Source organism: Mirounga leonina, unplaced genomic scaffold, assembly GCF_011800145.1.
Source record: "Mirounga leonina isolate KUSES-001 unplaced genomic scaffold, KU_Mleo_1.0 Mir_96, whole genome shotgun sequence".
Lineage (NCBI taxonomy): Eukaryota > Metazoa > Chordata > Mammalia > Carnivora > Phocidae > Mirounga > Mirounga leonina.
This window is the reverse complement of record NW_023270871.1, coordinates 6,279,676-6,295,089: the sequence shown is the minus strand read 5'-3', so window position 1 is coordinate 6,295,089 and position 15,414 is coordinate 6,279,676. Positions and strand designations below refer to the sequence as shown.

General features: G+C 41.7%; 1 protein-coding gene across 1 annotated transcript in view; it reads left to right on the top strand.

Annotated features, from left to right (window-relative positions):
• Positions 1–4,120: 4,120 nt before the first annotated feature.
• Positions 4,121–15,414, top strand: part of LOC118006399 (PI-PLC X domain-containing protein 3) — a 165,707-nt gene continuing 154,413 nt past the window's right edge. Inside the window, exon 1 of the mRNA XM_034999022.1 lies at positions 4,121–4,474. Coding sequence (XP_034854913.1) covers positions 4,372–4,474 — 103 coding nt within the window. The 5' untranslated portion in view covers positions 4,121–4,371. The remainder of the gene's footprint in view (positions 4,475–15,414) is intronic.

Sequence of the window (15,414 nt, the reverse complement as noted above, 5' to 3'; positions counted from 1 at the left end):
AGTTTATTTTTTGTGTATGGTGTAAGAAAGTGGTCCAGTTCATTCTTTTGCATGCAGCTGTCCAGTTTTCCCAACACCATTTATTGAAGAGACTGTCTTTTCCCTAGTTATATTCTAGCCTCCTTTGTCATAGATTAATTGACCATATAAGCATGGATTTATTTCTAGGAAGAGAGCCATGTATGTTTAAGAGTGGAAGAGGATATGAAGTAAGGAAATGTTCCAAATAATCAGTAATGTGTATAAAGTGGGCATAGTACGGTTTTAATGGAGAGCTAAAGATTACATGAATACGTTTTATTAGTAGCATGAAACCATTGCAACAAGTTATTTTACTCTTTTCACTTAGGCTTAAAACCGTTTTTTAAGGTTAGCTATTATTGACACCACAATTAAAAACTACTAGTATTTTCTCATCTCTGTTGTAGAGATGAAAATGCTATTCCGCACCTTGAGTTGTCTGGATAGATTTAAAAAAAAAAAAAAAAGGAAATATTTTCATTCCTCCTCTTGCTATTTCCAGAAGCTATACACATGAGAAAGAATCACAAAGGAAACAGAGCTGTAGAATAACAGAGTCACAGGGGCCCTAGAGATCAGTAACAACTTCTAGTTTAGTTTACCAGTGGTTGTGATGGTTAATTTTATGTGTCAGCTTGGTTAGACTATGATGCCCAATGGTTTAGTCAAACACCAGTCTAGATGCTGCTGTGAAGGTCTTTGTGGATATGATTAGCATACATAGTTATTTGACTTTGAGTAAAGCAGATTATTTTCTATAATGTTAGTGGGCCTCATCCAATCAGTGAAAGGTCTTAAGAACTGGGACAGGTTTCTTAAAGAATTCCTATTCAAGACTGCAACATAGAAATCCTACCTGAGTTACCAGCGTGCTGGCCTGCCTTTCAGGTTTTCTAGCTCTCACAATCACATGAGCCAATTCCTTAAATAAATCTGTCTCTTCGTCCTTCCTTCCCTCTTTTCCCCCCTCTCTCCTTTCCTCGCTCCCTGCCACATATATTTATAAATATAAATATATATGTAATATATATTTACTAATATTTTATATTTATTTATATCTTATTCTTATTATATAAGTTTTATGTAAATGATAAAAATAAAAATATATCTATATTATATAAAATTATTTATATTTATATATAATAATATATGTATTATATATATATATATTTCTCTAGAGAACCATGACTAATACAGTGGGATAACTAAAACCCAGTGAAATTACATGATTTTCTTAATGTCATTTAGTAAGTGGTGGCAGAGCTGGTAAAAGAAAGTTGGGGAAACTGGGTCATAAAATTGCCTAAAATATTGATTATAAGGCTAGGAAAGAGATTCAGAACTATCAACTTCCAGCCCTGTCTTTTCTGGTGGATTGCATGCTTAGAAATGTGAAATTTTATGCAAAACCAATATATGAAAAATTCTGAAATTTAAAGCAGATAAAACAGGAGAGGGATTGTTTGCTTCACCAAAAGATACAGTGTACAATTCTTTTTTTATTATTTAAATTCAATTAGCCAACATATAGTACATGATCAGTCCAGATGTAGTGTTCAATGATTCATCAGTTGTGTATAACACCCAGTGCTCATCACATCACGTGCCCTCCTTAATGCCCATCATCCAATTATCCCATTCCCCCCAACCTCCCCTCCAGCAACCCTCAGTTTGTTTCCTATAGTTAAAGTCTCTCATGGTTTTTTTCTCTCTCTCTCTGTTGACTTCCCATTCAGTTTTCCCTCCCTTCCCCTATGATCCTCTGTGCTATTTCTTATATTCCACATATGAGTGAAACTGTATAATTGTCTTTCTCTGATTGACTTATTTCACTCAGCATAATACCCTCTAGATCCATCCACGTTGATGCAAATGGTAAGTATTCATCCTTTCTGCTGGCTGAGTAATATTCTATTGTATTATTGTATAATATATCTATAGGTATCTATTGTGGTGTCTATGCACCACATCTTCTTTATCCATTCATCTGTTGATGGACATCTCGGCTCTTTCCACAGTTTGACTGTTGTGGACATTGCTGCTATAAACATTAGGGTGCAGGTGTCCCTTTAGATCTCTACATTTTTATCTTTGGGGTAAATACCTAGTAGTGCAATTGCTGGGTCATAGGGTAGCTCTATTTTTAACTTCTTGAGGAACCTCCATACTGTTTTCCAGAGTAAAGCTGCACCAGCTTGCACTCTCACCAACAGTGTAAGAGGGTTCCCCTTTCTCTGCATCCTCATACAGTTCTTTATAAAGACAACTATCTTCAACATTTAAAATGGTTTCATTTAAAAAAAAAAAAGCTTTGTAACCTTTTAGAGACACATAGGTTCAACATACTTGAACGGGGCATGTTTTTAAAGTATAATTTATTAAAAAATATTCCCAAGATCTAATAATTATTTCATTCTCCTGAAAGTGAATGCTCTGTGAGGATAGAAAAGGCAATGAAGATAATAAACATATGTTATCTTAATAAACATAAATCTCACATTTTGTATGATGCTTTGCTGAAAACAAAGCTTTTTCATATACACTCTTTCCTGGAAGCTTCACCACAAATCTCTGAGTTATTATCACCATTTTATAATGGAGATAACCAGGGCTGACAGACACTAGAAAACTTGCCCGAACTATTTAGACAGAGCAACTGATTCCCAGATCTGAGTTCTCTCCTAAAGGGCCTGCCATGATGCCGACAGAGCACCGACATTAGTCAGAAGGGTGGTATTTGTAGGTCTCTTGACCTAGAATCTTATAGTGAGCTAAATTTTCACTCTAATCAAGAGGGTTTGTGGGCTCCTACTGGGATAGCAAGAATATTAAGATTTATCTTGGGAAAAAAAAATCCTAGGACATTTCTTTCTTATTCTGAACGATAACCCTACCTTGTTCTCTTGAAGCTATATATTGATTCTAGGAAGCAATGGAAAATTTGATCACTAAGGGTGAGGAACGATCTCTTCTCTCCATCTTTCTCACAGTGCATCCCTTTTGGAGTAAATATTCTGTGGGCTCTGCATCCTCCTATAATAAGCAAGCTTTAGTTGTGGTTTTTGGTGTTGTGATGGTTTACTGAAGTAAAATGATCATTCCCAGGTTTTATAGCTCTCTCTCCTACCTTGTTTTCATTTCTCCAAACTAAAAGCATTTACTTTAGGAACAGGATTTACACACCACTGCATCTACATTCTTTGGGTTGCAAAGACCTAGCATATTTTCAGTGCATTGCTTATACATTCCTCAGGCCACTCCTGGACTCATCACATTTGTAAAACTTGATTTCTCTTCTCTTTCTCATCTGAGAGCAGGTGGACCAAGACAGTTCTTTGGAGGCTCAATGAGTGATTTCTCCTGAGAGAGATACATCTCTCCAGTCTGCCAAGGAATGAAAAATCAGACAATCGCATAAATCATTTTGAATGCTGCCAAATAAATTCCACCAAATGCTACTGGCAATAATTATAGTATGTCACTGGGAAATGTGATTTTCTTCTAGCATCAGGCTTTACCTTGTCCTGAGTGCCATAGAAATGACAAAGAGAGGACACAGGCAGCTCTCTCCATAGCAATAACCGATTTCTCACGATCCAGGAAACGAAGGGGTTGAAGTGCTTTTTACCTTGAAACGTCTGGAACAGGATACCAGGGATTAAGTAGGAACCACTGGAATTCACGGCTCTTTGCTCACAGCACACTTGTCAACTACTCCCAACAATTAGGCGAAGTGGTGATTAAAGACCACCATTTTGTGGTAAGCAGGGCTGTGGGCTCTCGCTGAGGAGAGGCACAACCTGTTGTAGCTTACAAAGAGGAAAGCTCTCTGGTAAGAATGGAAAGTCCTGAAAGCCAGTATGAGAGTCTGCTCCCCGGGAGGCGATAGCATCCCAAGTCTTCTAGGATTTTAGGTTCAACCACAAGACTGTCTTTCCTACAAACAGGACCGGGAAGTCACATCAAAGGGCCGAGCAAAACCACGGGCAAAGCCGCTGCGTGAACCAAGTTAAAAAGAAGACAAGGAAAGCTGCAGCATGGCGAGAAAAGGCAGAGACGCATAGCAGGGATGAGGCGGGAGGGGGGAGTCGAGCAGGGAGGGGAGAGAGGAGAAAGCCGAGCGCGGACGTCAGGAACAAAAGCTCCAGCGGAGTCTGGCGGAGGCGCTAGGGGAGCATGGGGTGTTTTGAATAATTATTAAAATTAGCGTGTGTCTGCGCCATCCTGTGGGTGTGGCGCAGAGCGGAGCGTAAACTCCAGCCGGGCCGGAGCAAACATCGGATTAGCGGCCGCAGCCTGCCAGCCTGCCGGGGAGTGCGGGGACCAGCGCGCGGCACGCCGACCGGCACGATGGCCTCGTCTCAGGGGAAGAACGAGCTGAAATTCGCCGACTGGATGGCAACTCTGCCGCAGAGCATCCACAGCATCCCCCTCACCAATTTAGCCATCCCAGGTAGGCGCGCGGAGGCTGCCGACGGGGCGCTCCCCCTGCCCCGCCCTGCATAATCTGCCGCGAAGTGGTAACTTGCCACGCCGCCCGAGGGAGGGAAACTCGTCCCCAGGGGTGGGGCTCCGGCCAGGCGAGCGCGTGCCTGGGAGCCTCGGGCCTCTGGCGTTTTGCAAACCTCTGGGGACCGTGGCGCGGCGAGGCAAGGTGACTGCTGTTGCACTGGGCTTTGGAAGCAGGCAGGCTGTGCGAGAGGGCTGGGGCACGGGGGTGCCTCGGCTCCAGGATCCGCCTTGAGCCCCCCTCCCACGGTTTTCCCCGCAGACTTGGGGGGGGGCGACTTCTGGGTCTGTGGGGTGACAGAGCGCGGGGAGCGCGAGCGGGTGTCCTGAGGGCTCGGCTCCGGCTCGTGGACCTCCGACTCCATCCCTGTCACGAAATGGAGCGGATTTGGTAGATTTCTCGGTTAGAACCTACCCGAGTCTTTCATATTGGTCCCCAGTCTCCTTTAAAGAGACAAAGCGCTTCCCTGAGAGCGAGGAAAGTTCAGGGACCCGCGGCGGCGTGATCACTGCCCTTGACCGGGAGCTGAAGGGAGCGAGGGGCGCAGGGCGCCGCTTCCTGGTCTGCGTGGACCCGGCGGGCTTGGCCGGGTGGTCACCGTCGGGATTCTGATTCAAGTGCTGTTGGCAACGTGTAGCGCCCGGGTCCGGAAAGCAACCCCTTGCGGACCGTGCGTCTGTTGCTCGGGACAGAAGCCCGGCGGGGGAACCTGCGTGAGCAGCGGCGGAGGGGTGGGATTCACAGGCAAACCAAAGGGGAAAGGGGAGTATGCGAGCGTCCAGACAGCCCAGAAGGAAAGAAGTCCGGGCAAAGCGAGGACGAGACGCGAGGGATCCAGAGGCTTCAGCATGGCGCGCGCGGCTCAGATCAGAGGACTAGGCGGGTTTCTGGGGGCGGGAGCGTGCAATAGCCCCTAACTCAGGTGTGCAGGAGAGAGGGATGTTTCAGGGCGGAGTAGTACGGTGACCGCTGGGGACACGGCCATACTTCGTTACCAATTTGACTTTTCGCTTGTGCTGAGGGTGCAGATGCCCGATTCTCCCAGGAGCCGGCTAGAGGGCAATTTACCCACAGGTAGTCCACCCCTGCCCCGAGCTCTGCCCGGTTATCAAGTTCAACCTTCTGGTCTGTCTCCTCTTGATCTACCCCATCCAGCGCCCCCTCTCAGCCACTGGAGGAAGACACAATAAAGAGGAAAGGGGCGGGGGGGGGGGGGGAGGAAGTGAAGGGTTCCTTTGAAAAATCCCAAAAAGCTCTAACCAGCAGCTCTGGAATTGATCAGTAACTCAGATCAATGGTCGTTAGTCAAGTGGATGTTTGGCTGCTGACAGGCACAGGCTGCACTCTGAGCACCAATCCCTGAAGGAAGGGTTTGTCGGTCTCCTTTTGCCCTTCTTCAAGAGGTAGCCTCCCAAGAGCCCAGGTATCTCCAAGGAAAAGACCACCCCGCTTCTCCACTGTGCACTTACCCTGCTACCTGGTTGAGCCTGGGGATTGCTCTTTTGAAGGAGACAGTAGAAAGTGCACAACTTTGTTGGCAAAATTTCACTCTTACTTCCACAGTTCCACGTTCCAATCGTCTTTGCTTCCTCTTTATGTGGTTTTTAGACAGTTGCTTTCATACGATCTCTCCTGAGCATTTCCGTACATATAGAAAGTAATAAAGGCAAGGACTCTGATGCCAGCCTTCTGGCAGGTGACTCGCCAGATACACAGGGAGTAAAAAAGCCTAAGTTCACATTGCTAGTTACGAGGGACAGTATGTCAGAATCTCTATTACATTTCTGTAATTCACTTTTCAAAACCCTCGTATGTACACCAGACCACAGAACGCTTCCCCAAACCTCATCAAGGAGACAGTGCTGCTACTACCATTAACTCCACTTCATAGATGTAAAAATTGCAGCTCAGTGAGGGCAAGTAATTTACCATCAGATCAGTGATCTGACCCCCAAAGTGGTCCTTAGGGAAAGTCTCCTAGGAATTTTCGAGGGAAATGCATTAGGGTTTGTATCTGGATGGCTCAGTAGCAACAGCTACTAACCAGGGTGAGGGGACAAGGAACTAGGCATTAGCAGGATACAGGGCAATTTTCCTTTTCTCCCCATGGGACAAAGTGAAAACCTGAGGTCAGAGACTTTGATATTCTGTTTGTGTTCCAGTAGAGGCACTGGGGGTAAGATTGGGAGGCTTTGCATGGGATCCATTTTGAGTATAATACTAAGAGGGGTTGTGGCATTGGATGCAGTGGGAATTTTCACTGCTTTCTCAGACCTTCTTAATATTATACTCAAAGTGACTCCCCTACAAAGCCTCCCATTCTTACCCCCAGTACTTCTGAGAAGAAAAAAAAACCAGCCATGTTTCACCAAATCCACACCCCTGAATTTCCCCCTGATTTTGTAAAGTCGGTTTGGTAGATCCAGATGTATAAAATCTAGGTGTAAAAATGGGTTTGGTACTTTTCTGCATTACTCAACTGTGAGAATTTTTGGAGGAAAAAAGACATTCAAACTTTGATAGAGAAGACTAATTGGAGACTATTAAACACTAATGGAATAATTGCCTTAAAATCATGCTAATAGCTTCCTGGCTGCTACATGTTTACTTGGCCAGTTGCTACAGCTTGAATTAAGTAATTATCTCCACCATTTAAAACCACTCCTGATGCACCATACAAGTGTTTCTGTGGAGGGGAACGAGTGCTCGGTCATCCTCAAAGTTCAGGTTTTCTTAGGTGAAGCAACCAGGGAGTGAAGAGCAGCTTAATTAAGAGGCCACCCATTTGGGGCAGCTGACCCAGATTCCCCAGGGCTAGTGCAAAGAAGTGATGCTTCCTGTCACTACAGACAGGTGAGAGAGAATAAACAGAAATGGAAGCAGGAAGACAAATGGTAAAATTCAGATGAAAGTGAGTGTGATGAATTTCTGGCATCTCTGCGGAGAGTTCTAACTTTATAATCATGGCGCCTCCAGAACATGGTAAAGAGACCCATCATGGGAGAAAGCAAGCTTTTTGCTTGATCTGGGTAAGGTGTTGGTGATCTAGGTCTACGATAAGGAGTCATTCTGTCCAAAATCTGAAAGATCAGGAAGTGTTTTTTATTCCACGGGAGGGTTCTGCCATACGTTTTCTGATAGGTGATGAAAATCTTCACATAATACAGCAAACTGACCGTGTAATAATGAAAGATTGGCCAAAATATTGTGGTATTGGAACTCAGAGAGAGTGTATATTTCCTTGGTGTTGGAGTTCCTGGAGAGGCTGAGACCTCCAGCTGACCCTAAAGATGGACCCCAGCAATCAGAAGCTCCTCACCCCTGCCCCTAGCCTTAGAAATGTGCATTCCACCCACTGTTCCCACAGCTGAAGCCCTTTCAAGGACGCTGCCTTAAGAGAGTTGAGTCGTTATTGAGACCATCTGGCCATGCACGTGACTGAACCCAGGCAAGGCCTCTGTATAAAGTCTTAAGATTCCCGTTGGTGCGTGCGAAGATCTACTCTTCTTGCGGCCACGCAAAAACAAGTCTTGCATGTAGGTTCCCTTGCTTATGAAACCTGACACCTTACAGCCTGGGGCGGCCTGCTTCTTTCTTTGGTCTCTTCATGTCCTCTGTGTACAGGGGTCAGTTTTTGAACTGACACTTCAACAGGAATTGTTGATTGTGCTTTAGATAAGGAACACAGAAATGCTCTGGAGATCAATAATCATACCTGATGATTTTGTTCATTTCTTCCAGAAAATGCCATGAAATGCAATGAAAAAGAGCAGTTTTACTTAGAGAAACTAGATGTTTATACAGCTCTGATTTCTGTGTTCTTATGTCTGCTTTTGTTAGTTTTTCATTTCTTTCCTCACAACAATCTCTTCTTCTTGTTGCCAGTATTTCTGGAGCCAGCTGTCTTCTTCCTTTTCTTTGTAACTTACTATTTCTATTTTGATTGGGATGAGACCATCTACAGGACAAATCTACAATTGGGTCTAATTGTACGATTGGGTCTAATCTTTCAAAAAGCAGAGTTGTTTTGTTTGTTTTTTTCCCATCATTTTAGTTAGGATGGTGATACAAAGTTAATCTTTGAGAGCAACCAAAAAGCAACAAAATTGTTTAGGATGAATACCTTTTTTGTGTTGCCTTTCCAGTTTCCAGTTTTGTTTTTGATTTTGCTGAAAAAGAAAAATTACGTATCTGGAACATCATTTATTCTGGGACTTTTTCTTGATGAGCTGAACTGAATCACCACCTATTAATATAAAGTGACACTGAGGCCATTTTACAGCTTACAAAATGTTTTCTCATGTGCACACATGTTTTCTCCATGTTCTGTCAATAAACCTCCAAGGCCTTGCTACTCACAGTTAGTCCAGGGACCAGGAGAGGTAGAAATGTATCTCAGATTCCACCCCTCAGACCAATTTAATCATAATCAGCACTTAACAAGAACCCGAGGTGACTTATATACACATTTATAGTTGGAAAAACACTGCTTTAGGGTAGCTCTAAGGGGATCCTTTATGTAAGTGGCAGAGCCAAATTTAAATATACATCTTTGACTAAGCTCTTTCTTTCGGACCATGCAGTCTATTTATGAGTGTTCAAATTTATAATCAGGCTTAGAGCCAGAAGGTGGGTATTTGACTCAAGGCTAATGGCCCAGGTTGGGAACACAGTGATAACTCATATTATAGTTCATCATGCACCTTGAACATAAATGTGACTTAATTGCTACCTAAGTGTTCAAATTAGGTCGCTGTGATAAATGTAAAACCTTTCCCCTCATTTCCTTAAAGTACTGCTATCAGCCATCAACAGCACTTAAATTCAGCCCATTTGGTGATGCTAGAGGTCGCTAATGGCAATTTAGGAAACATCCCTGTGTTGCATCTTTGTCCATTTGGTCTCATTCTTTGTTGTGTTAAAGGCCCAGCTACTATTGTTGCATTTATAGGTTACAGAGTCATTCAATTTATCTATAAGCTAAACTTTTCCATATTGCTCTTGAGTAAAAGTGGTATCATGAAGGCAAAATCAGCATCAGAAAGCCAGTAAATTGATTTTTTATTAAAAAGGAAATGACCAATCTTGCTTGTATTTGCAAACCATGCCTCATTTATTTGAAGCATGGTTGACATGGAATAGAAACATGAATGTGGTTATAACAAACTTACTGGAATTTTAGTTATTGAGCATAATCAGTGTTCCAAATGAGCTGACATTTTTAAAAAACCCTCAATTTGCTAAAATGGATAACACAATGTTTATATGTTAAGGCTTACACACTTTACCCTTACGAAAATTTTTCGTATCTTTACTTAGAGTTTCTCATACTTAATTCCAACCCTACCCAATCAAAATGGAAAGCGCGAATTACAAAGAAGAGGAATGAGACTGTTGAGTGCCATACATCAGCAGTAATATAGGGAATATTCGTGAGGGAAGGCTAAGAAATGAAGACACAAGGACACAGAAGGTAGGTTTTCCTAAACCCTGCCACCCCAAAGTAAAATCAGAATCATGTTAGAGTGTCCATTTTCACTCTTCCCAAGCACCTCTTTAGTGGACTTCCAAATAGTTCTAAAAACCTCTGGACAAATTCTTAAGTATGCATTATAAGCTGATTTGGGGGACTACTACATACATGGTGTCTGCCATTTTTCTTCCTTCCTGTTTTGGGGAAGCTTTGAGGAGTTGTCACTTTTGCTGATGAGACATCTAGAGGAACTGTGCTTCCATAATTTTTATACCTAAAATACCACTGCTGCTGGCAGTCCCACCAGGGCCCACGCTATGTCTGCAGAGACCCAACATTAAGGATGTTAGTGTGTAACAAGGGCCCTGGATTCCACTGTAGTCAAAGGCTCCCAGGGCTGGGTTCCCCACTGTGGAAGCTGCAGATGCCCACCTCTGCTGACCCTGTCTGCCATCCCTGCTAGAGCTATGAGTGCCAACACAGAACCCTTCAATCTTTTTGCCTAGGATGGATGTCAACAAAAGAGCTTTTTGAATTTATATTGATTCTTTTTTTTTCTTTTTCTTTCTTTTTTTTTTTTGTTGTTGTTGCACCCTTACCCTAGGACTCACATATGAGTTTATGAGGGCTGGATGGAGGATAATATTTAGAATAGACTTTGCTCTATACTCTGCATTATTCTCAATTTTAGCCCACTCTCTGTGTGCACATGTGTGTATGTACACACATGTAGTGCATTTCACTACTTTTCCAAGGGACTTGTTTTCCTCCCCTCCCCAATAAGTAGACCTCTGGTGGGTGCTACCTAACTAATCCTATCTCCAGACAGGTCCAGGGTAAGAAAGCAGTTGGGGTCCATATTGTTCCTGGGGAGAAGCCTGGGAAAACATAAATAGAGCCAAATAAACGGACATACCTAAAGTAATTGCTAACACCTCCATTATTTGAAAGCAGAATAGTAGCGTAAGAGATGTGCTCTGAGCCTTAAAGAAAAGGTTAAATCTCATGCATACATGCATATATATGCACAGATTTTAACTATTGTTAATCAAAGGGGTCAGCTCTGCTAATCTAGAAATTTTTCCTATTACTACCAATGACACCGCCTCTTACCAAAAAGCATTAGTTTGGGCAACGGGAGAACATGTCACCTTAATGGGTACTCAAGGAACTTCTAGACACAAGCATTTGATACCCTCAAGAAGCTTATGTATTCTCTTATTTCTCCTTCTTTGTGTGGGTTAGGATCTCAGATTGGAGGCCAGAAAAGTATCTAAATCCTATATTCCAGAAGGCAGGGAAGAGTGAGAGAGAAATTTACCATGCTTCAGATGGAATTCTGCCAGAAGCTTTTTCTAGAGCCATATGCTTTTATTATGCTCTATTAAGAGAGGAAGATGGGTCAGGAAGAGGGGCAGAAGGAGATGGTTAAACGTTCTTGAGAAGCAGCCAGGATTAGTCACCTCCGGAGACCAGGTCCTGAAGCAGATGGCACATTGATCGTTAGATACGCTCTTGTTATGTCCCTATATTTCATCACAGACCCTGGAAATGGACAGCTCTGTTACCACTTTATCTTAAATGCCAGCTAATACTATGTTTCACATAGAATTCTTCCTGTGAATTAATTTTTAGGAAGCAGCCATGTTTATCCTTAGACAATGTTATAAATGATGGTTGTGTTCCTTGATTCACTTGGAGACTTTATTTCACGAAGAAAAGTGGACTATGATGAATGGCAATTTTAGTTGCCTACTAGGCTTTCCTGGAAGTCCCCTCTGGTTTGTGGGGTGGTAAAGAGGAAGATGCGCTTAAAGGCATCCTAATGGGCAAATGGGAACTCAGTGCATGTCTCAGGCCACACTCTCCTGTGGAGGGAGGAGGAGAAAGAGGAGAAGGAAGACCAGGGCTGTCTTTAGCAGAGTTAGCTCTAAAAACACTCCTGCCGTGTCCAGCCCTGGGCTTTTCTCCAGGGGAGAGGTTGGGGGAAGGTGGTCAAGGGGATGTAAAAATACTGACTTGAAGGTTGCTAGAAGGGAAGGCTACAGAACTAAGTTTTGTTAGTCCTTATCACCCCCTCCCCTGCCATGTCCTTATTTCTCTTTATAGCTGCTCAAATTCCTTGGGTCTGGCATTAGAGTACCAGCCTTGAAAATGTCCTTAATTCTCTTATCTCACTTTTGTTCTGCTTACCTGGAAAAACTTCAACTCCGTCAACTTCTATTTTTTTTTTTTTTTTTTTTTTACCTATTCCAATCCCAGAAAACTTCAGTAGCTAAACATTACTGGGGTGTGGCGGAAGAAATTACACGGCCTGGATGCCTCAACTCACTAGAACTTTCTGACCACATCTCTTATTTCTTATTGCCATTAAATTCCTTTTCCTTTTCTCTGAGATAATACTTTCATATCTCTTCTTGCTCCTTAAATCAGCACTGCCTTCCCACCTCACCCTAAACTTATGACATCACCTTATATTTTATATAAAAAATACGTACAGAGAAGAACTTCCTCGGTTTCCCACCATTAACCCAGCAACTTACCTGCATCTATTTCTGCATTTTCTTTATGTAAGAGAAATTCCTGGATCTGCTCCTCCCTAAGTCCACCTTCTCTACTTGTGGCCTGGATCCCATCCACTCAAATCTCCTCAGAGTTTACTCCCAAATTCATCCCCTCTCTCTCGTGTCACTATTTTTCTCTACCTCTGCTGGATCACTCTAGTCAGTACACAAACATATTATTATTGCCCCTGTCTAAAAGAAAAAAAAAGCCCTCTGGCTCCATACCAGCCTTTCTCTCCACTGTGCTAGTTCTCTGTGATATTTGTAAAAACATCCCCTCTGTCTTGAAATTATTCCCTTTTCTCTCTCTAGCCCATGCTAATCTCATTATTTCCCTAACACTGCACTAAAATTGTTTTTATCAAGGTTGCTAGTGATCTGTGTTTTTCTAAAGCTAATGGTTAATTCTTTATCATCTTATTTGATCTTTCAGCATCATTTGATGTGTTTGACTATACTTCTGTTCTTTTTTTTTTTTTTAAAGATTTTATTTATTTATTTGAGAGAGAGAATGAGAGACAGAGAGCATGAGAGGGAGGAGGGTCAGAGGGAGAAGCAGACTCCCTGCTGAGCAGGGAGCCCGATGCGAGACTCGATCCCGGGACTCCAGGATGATGACCTGAGCTGAAGGCAGTCGCTTAACCAACTGAGCCACCCAGGCGCCCTATACTTCTGTTCTTAAACATGCTCTTCCTTTGGCTTCTTATGACACTTTTTAAAATATTGTGCTAAAAAACATAACATGAGATTTACCCTGTTTTTAAGTGTACAGTATTATTAGCGATAAGTATAGGGGTGTATAGCATACCTCTAGAATGTTTTCGTCTTGCATGACTGAAGCTTTATATCCGTCAAATAACAGTTCTTCATTTCCTCCTCCCACCAGCCCCTGGCAACCACCATTCCACTTTTTGCTTTTATGAGTTTGACTACTTTAGATACTACTGAATGTAATATTTGTCCTTTTGTAACTGGCTTATTTCATTTACCATAATATCCTCAATGTTCATTCATATCGTAGCATGTGACGTCTTCTTCATGGCTGGATAATATTCCATTGTATGTATATTCCACATTATGTTTATCTGTTCATCCATTGATGGACATTTAGCTTGTTTCTATGTCTTGGCTGTTGTGAATAATGCTACAATGAACATAGGAGTGCTGATAGCTCGTGGATATCCTTATTTCAGTTTTTTTGGATAAATACCCAAATATGGAATTGTGAGGTCATATAGTAGTTCTGCTTTTTATTTTTTTGAGGAACTGCCATATTGTTTTCCTTAGCACCTGCATCATTTTACAATCCCACCAGTAGTAAACAGGGGTTCCAATTTCTCCACATCTTCACCAACACTTGTTTTCTGTTACTGTCTTTGATAATGACCATCCTAACAGGTATGAGGTAATATCTCATTGCAGTTGTGAGTTTTAATTTTCTTGATGATTACTGATGTTGAACATCTTTTCATATACCAGTTGGTTATTTGTATGTCTTTTTTTTGGAGAAATGTCTATTCAAGATTTCTGCCATTTTTTTAAATTGAGTAATTTGGCATTTTGCTATTTGGTTGTAGGAGTTAATTATATGTTGGAAATTAATCCCTTACAGATATATGGTTTGAAAATATTTTCTCTCATTTCATAGGTTGCCTTTTTACTCTATTGATTGCTTGATTGCTTGATTGCTGTGTGGAAGTTTTTTAGCTTGTGGTCCCACTTTTCTATTTTCCTTCTGTCGTCTGTGCCCTTGGTCTCTTATACCAGAAATTATTGCCAAGACCAATGTTTGGAAACCTTTCCTCCATGTTTTCTTCTAAGAGCTTTACTGTTTCAGGTCTTATATTTAAATCTTTAATGTACTTTGAATTAATTTTTGTATATGGTGTGAGATAAGGGTCCAATTTCATTCTTTTGAATGTAGATATCCAGTTTTCCCAACATAGTATTGAAGAGCCTATCCTTTCATCCTTGTCAGCCTTGTCAAAGGTCAGTTGACTGTATATGTGTAAGTTTATTTCTGGGCTCTCCATTTTGTTCTGTTGATATATGTGTCTGTCCTTATGCTAGTACCATACTGTTTTTGCTTACTATAGCTTTGTAATATGTTTTAAAACAAGAAGTGTGAGTCCTCCAGCTTTGTTCTTTTTTCTCAAGATTATTTTTGCTATTTGGGTTTTTTTGTGTGTGTGTGTGGTTTCATATGAATTTTAGAGTTGTTTTTTCTATTTCTATTTAAAAAATCATTGGGATTTTGATGGAGATTGCAATGAATCTGTGGATCAATTTGGGTAGCCTGGGCATTATAATATTGTCTTCCATCCATGAACAGGGGATGTCTTTCCATTTATGTGAATCTTTAGTCTGTTTTACAAATGTTTCACAGTTTTCTGAGCACAAATCCTTTACCTCCTTGGTATATTTTATTCTTTTTAATGCTGTTATATGGGATTGTTTTCTTAACTTCCTTTTTGGATAGTTTATTTTTAGTATATAGAAATGAGACTGATTTTTGTATATTGATTTTTGTATCCTGCAACTTTACTAACTGCATTTATTCGAACAGTTTGTGTGTGTGTGTGTGTGTGTGATCTTCAGGGTTTTCAACATATTAGATCATATCATCTGCAAGGTGGACTCATTTTAGTTATTTCTTTCCTATTTGAAGGTCTTATTTTTCTTGCTTAATTGCTGTGTCTAGGTCCAGTACTATGTTACATAGAAATGGTAAGAGTGGGCATACTTGCTTTGTTCCTAAGAACTTTCAGCTTTGAGTATGATATTATCATGGACATTTCATATATGACCTTTTTAATGTTAAAGTCATTTCCTTCTATTCACAGTCT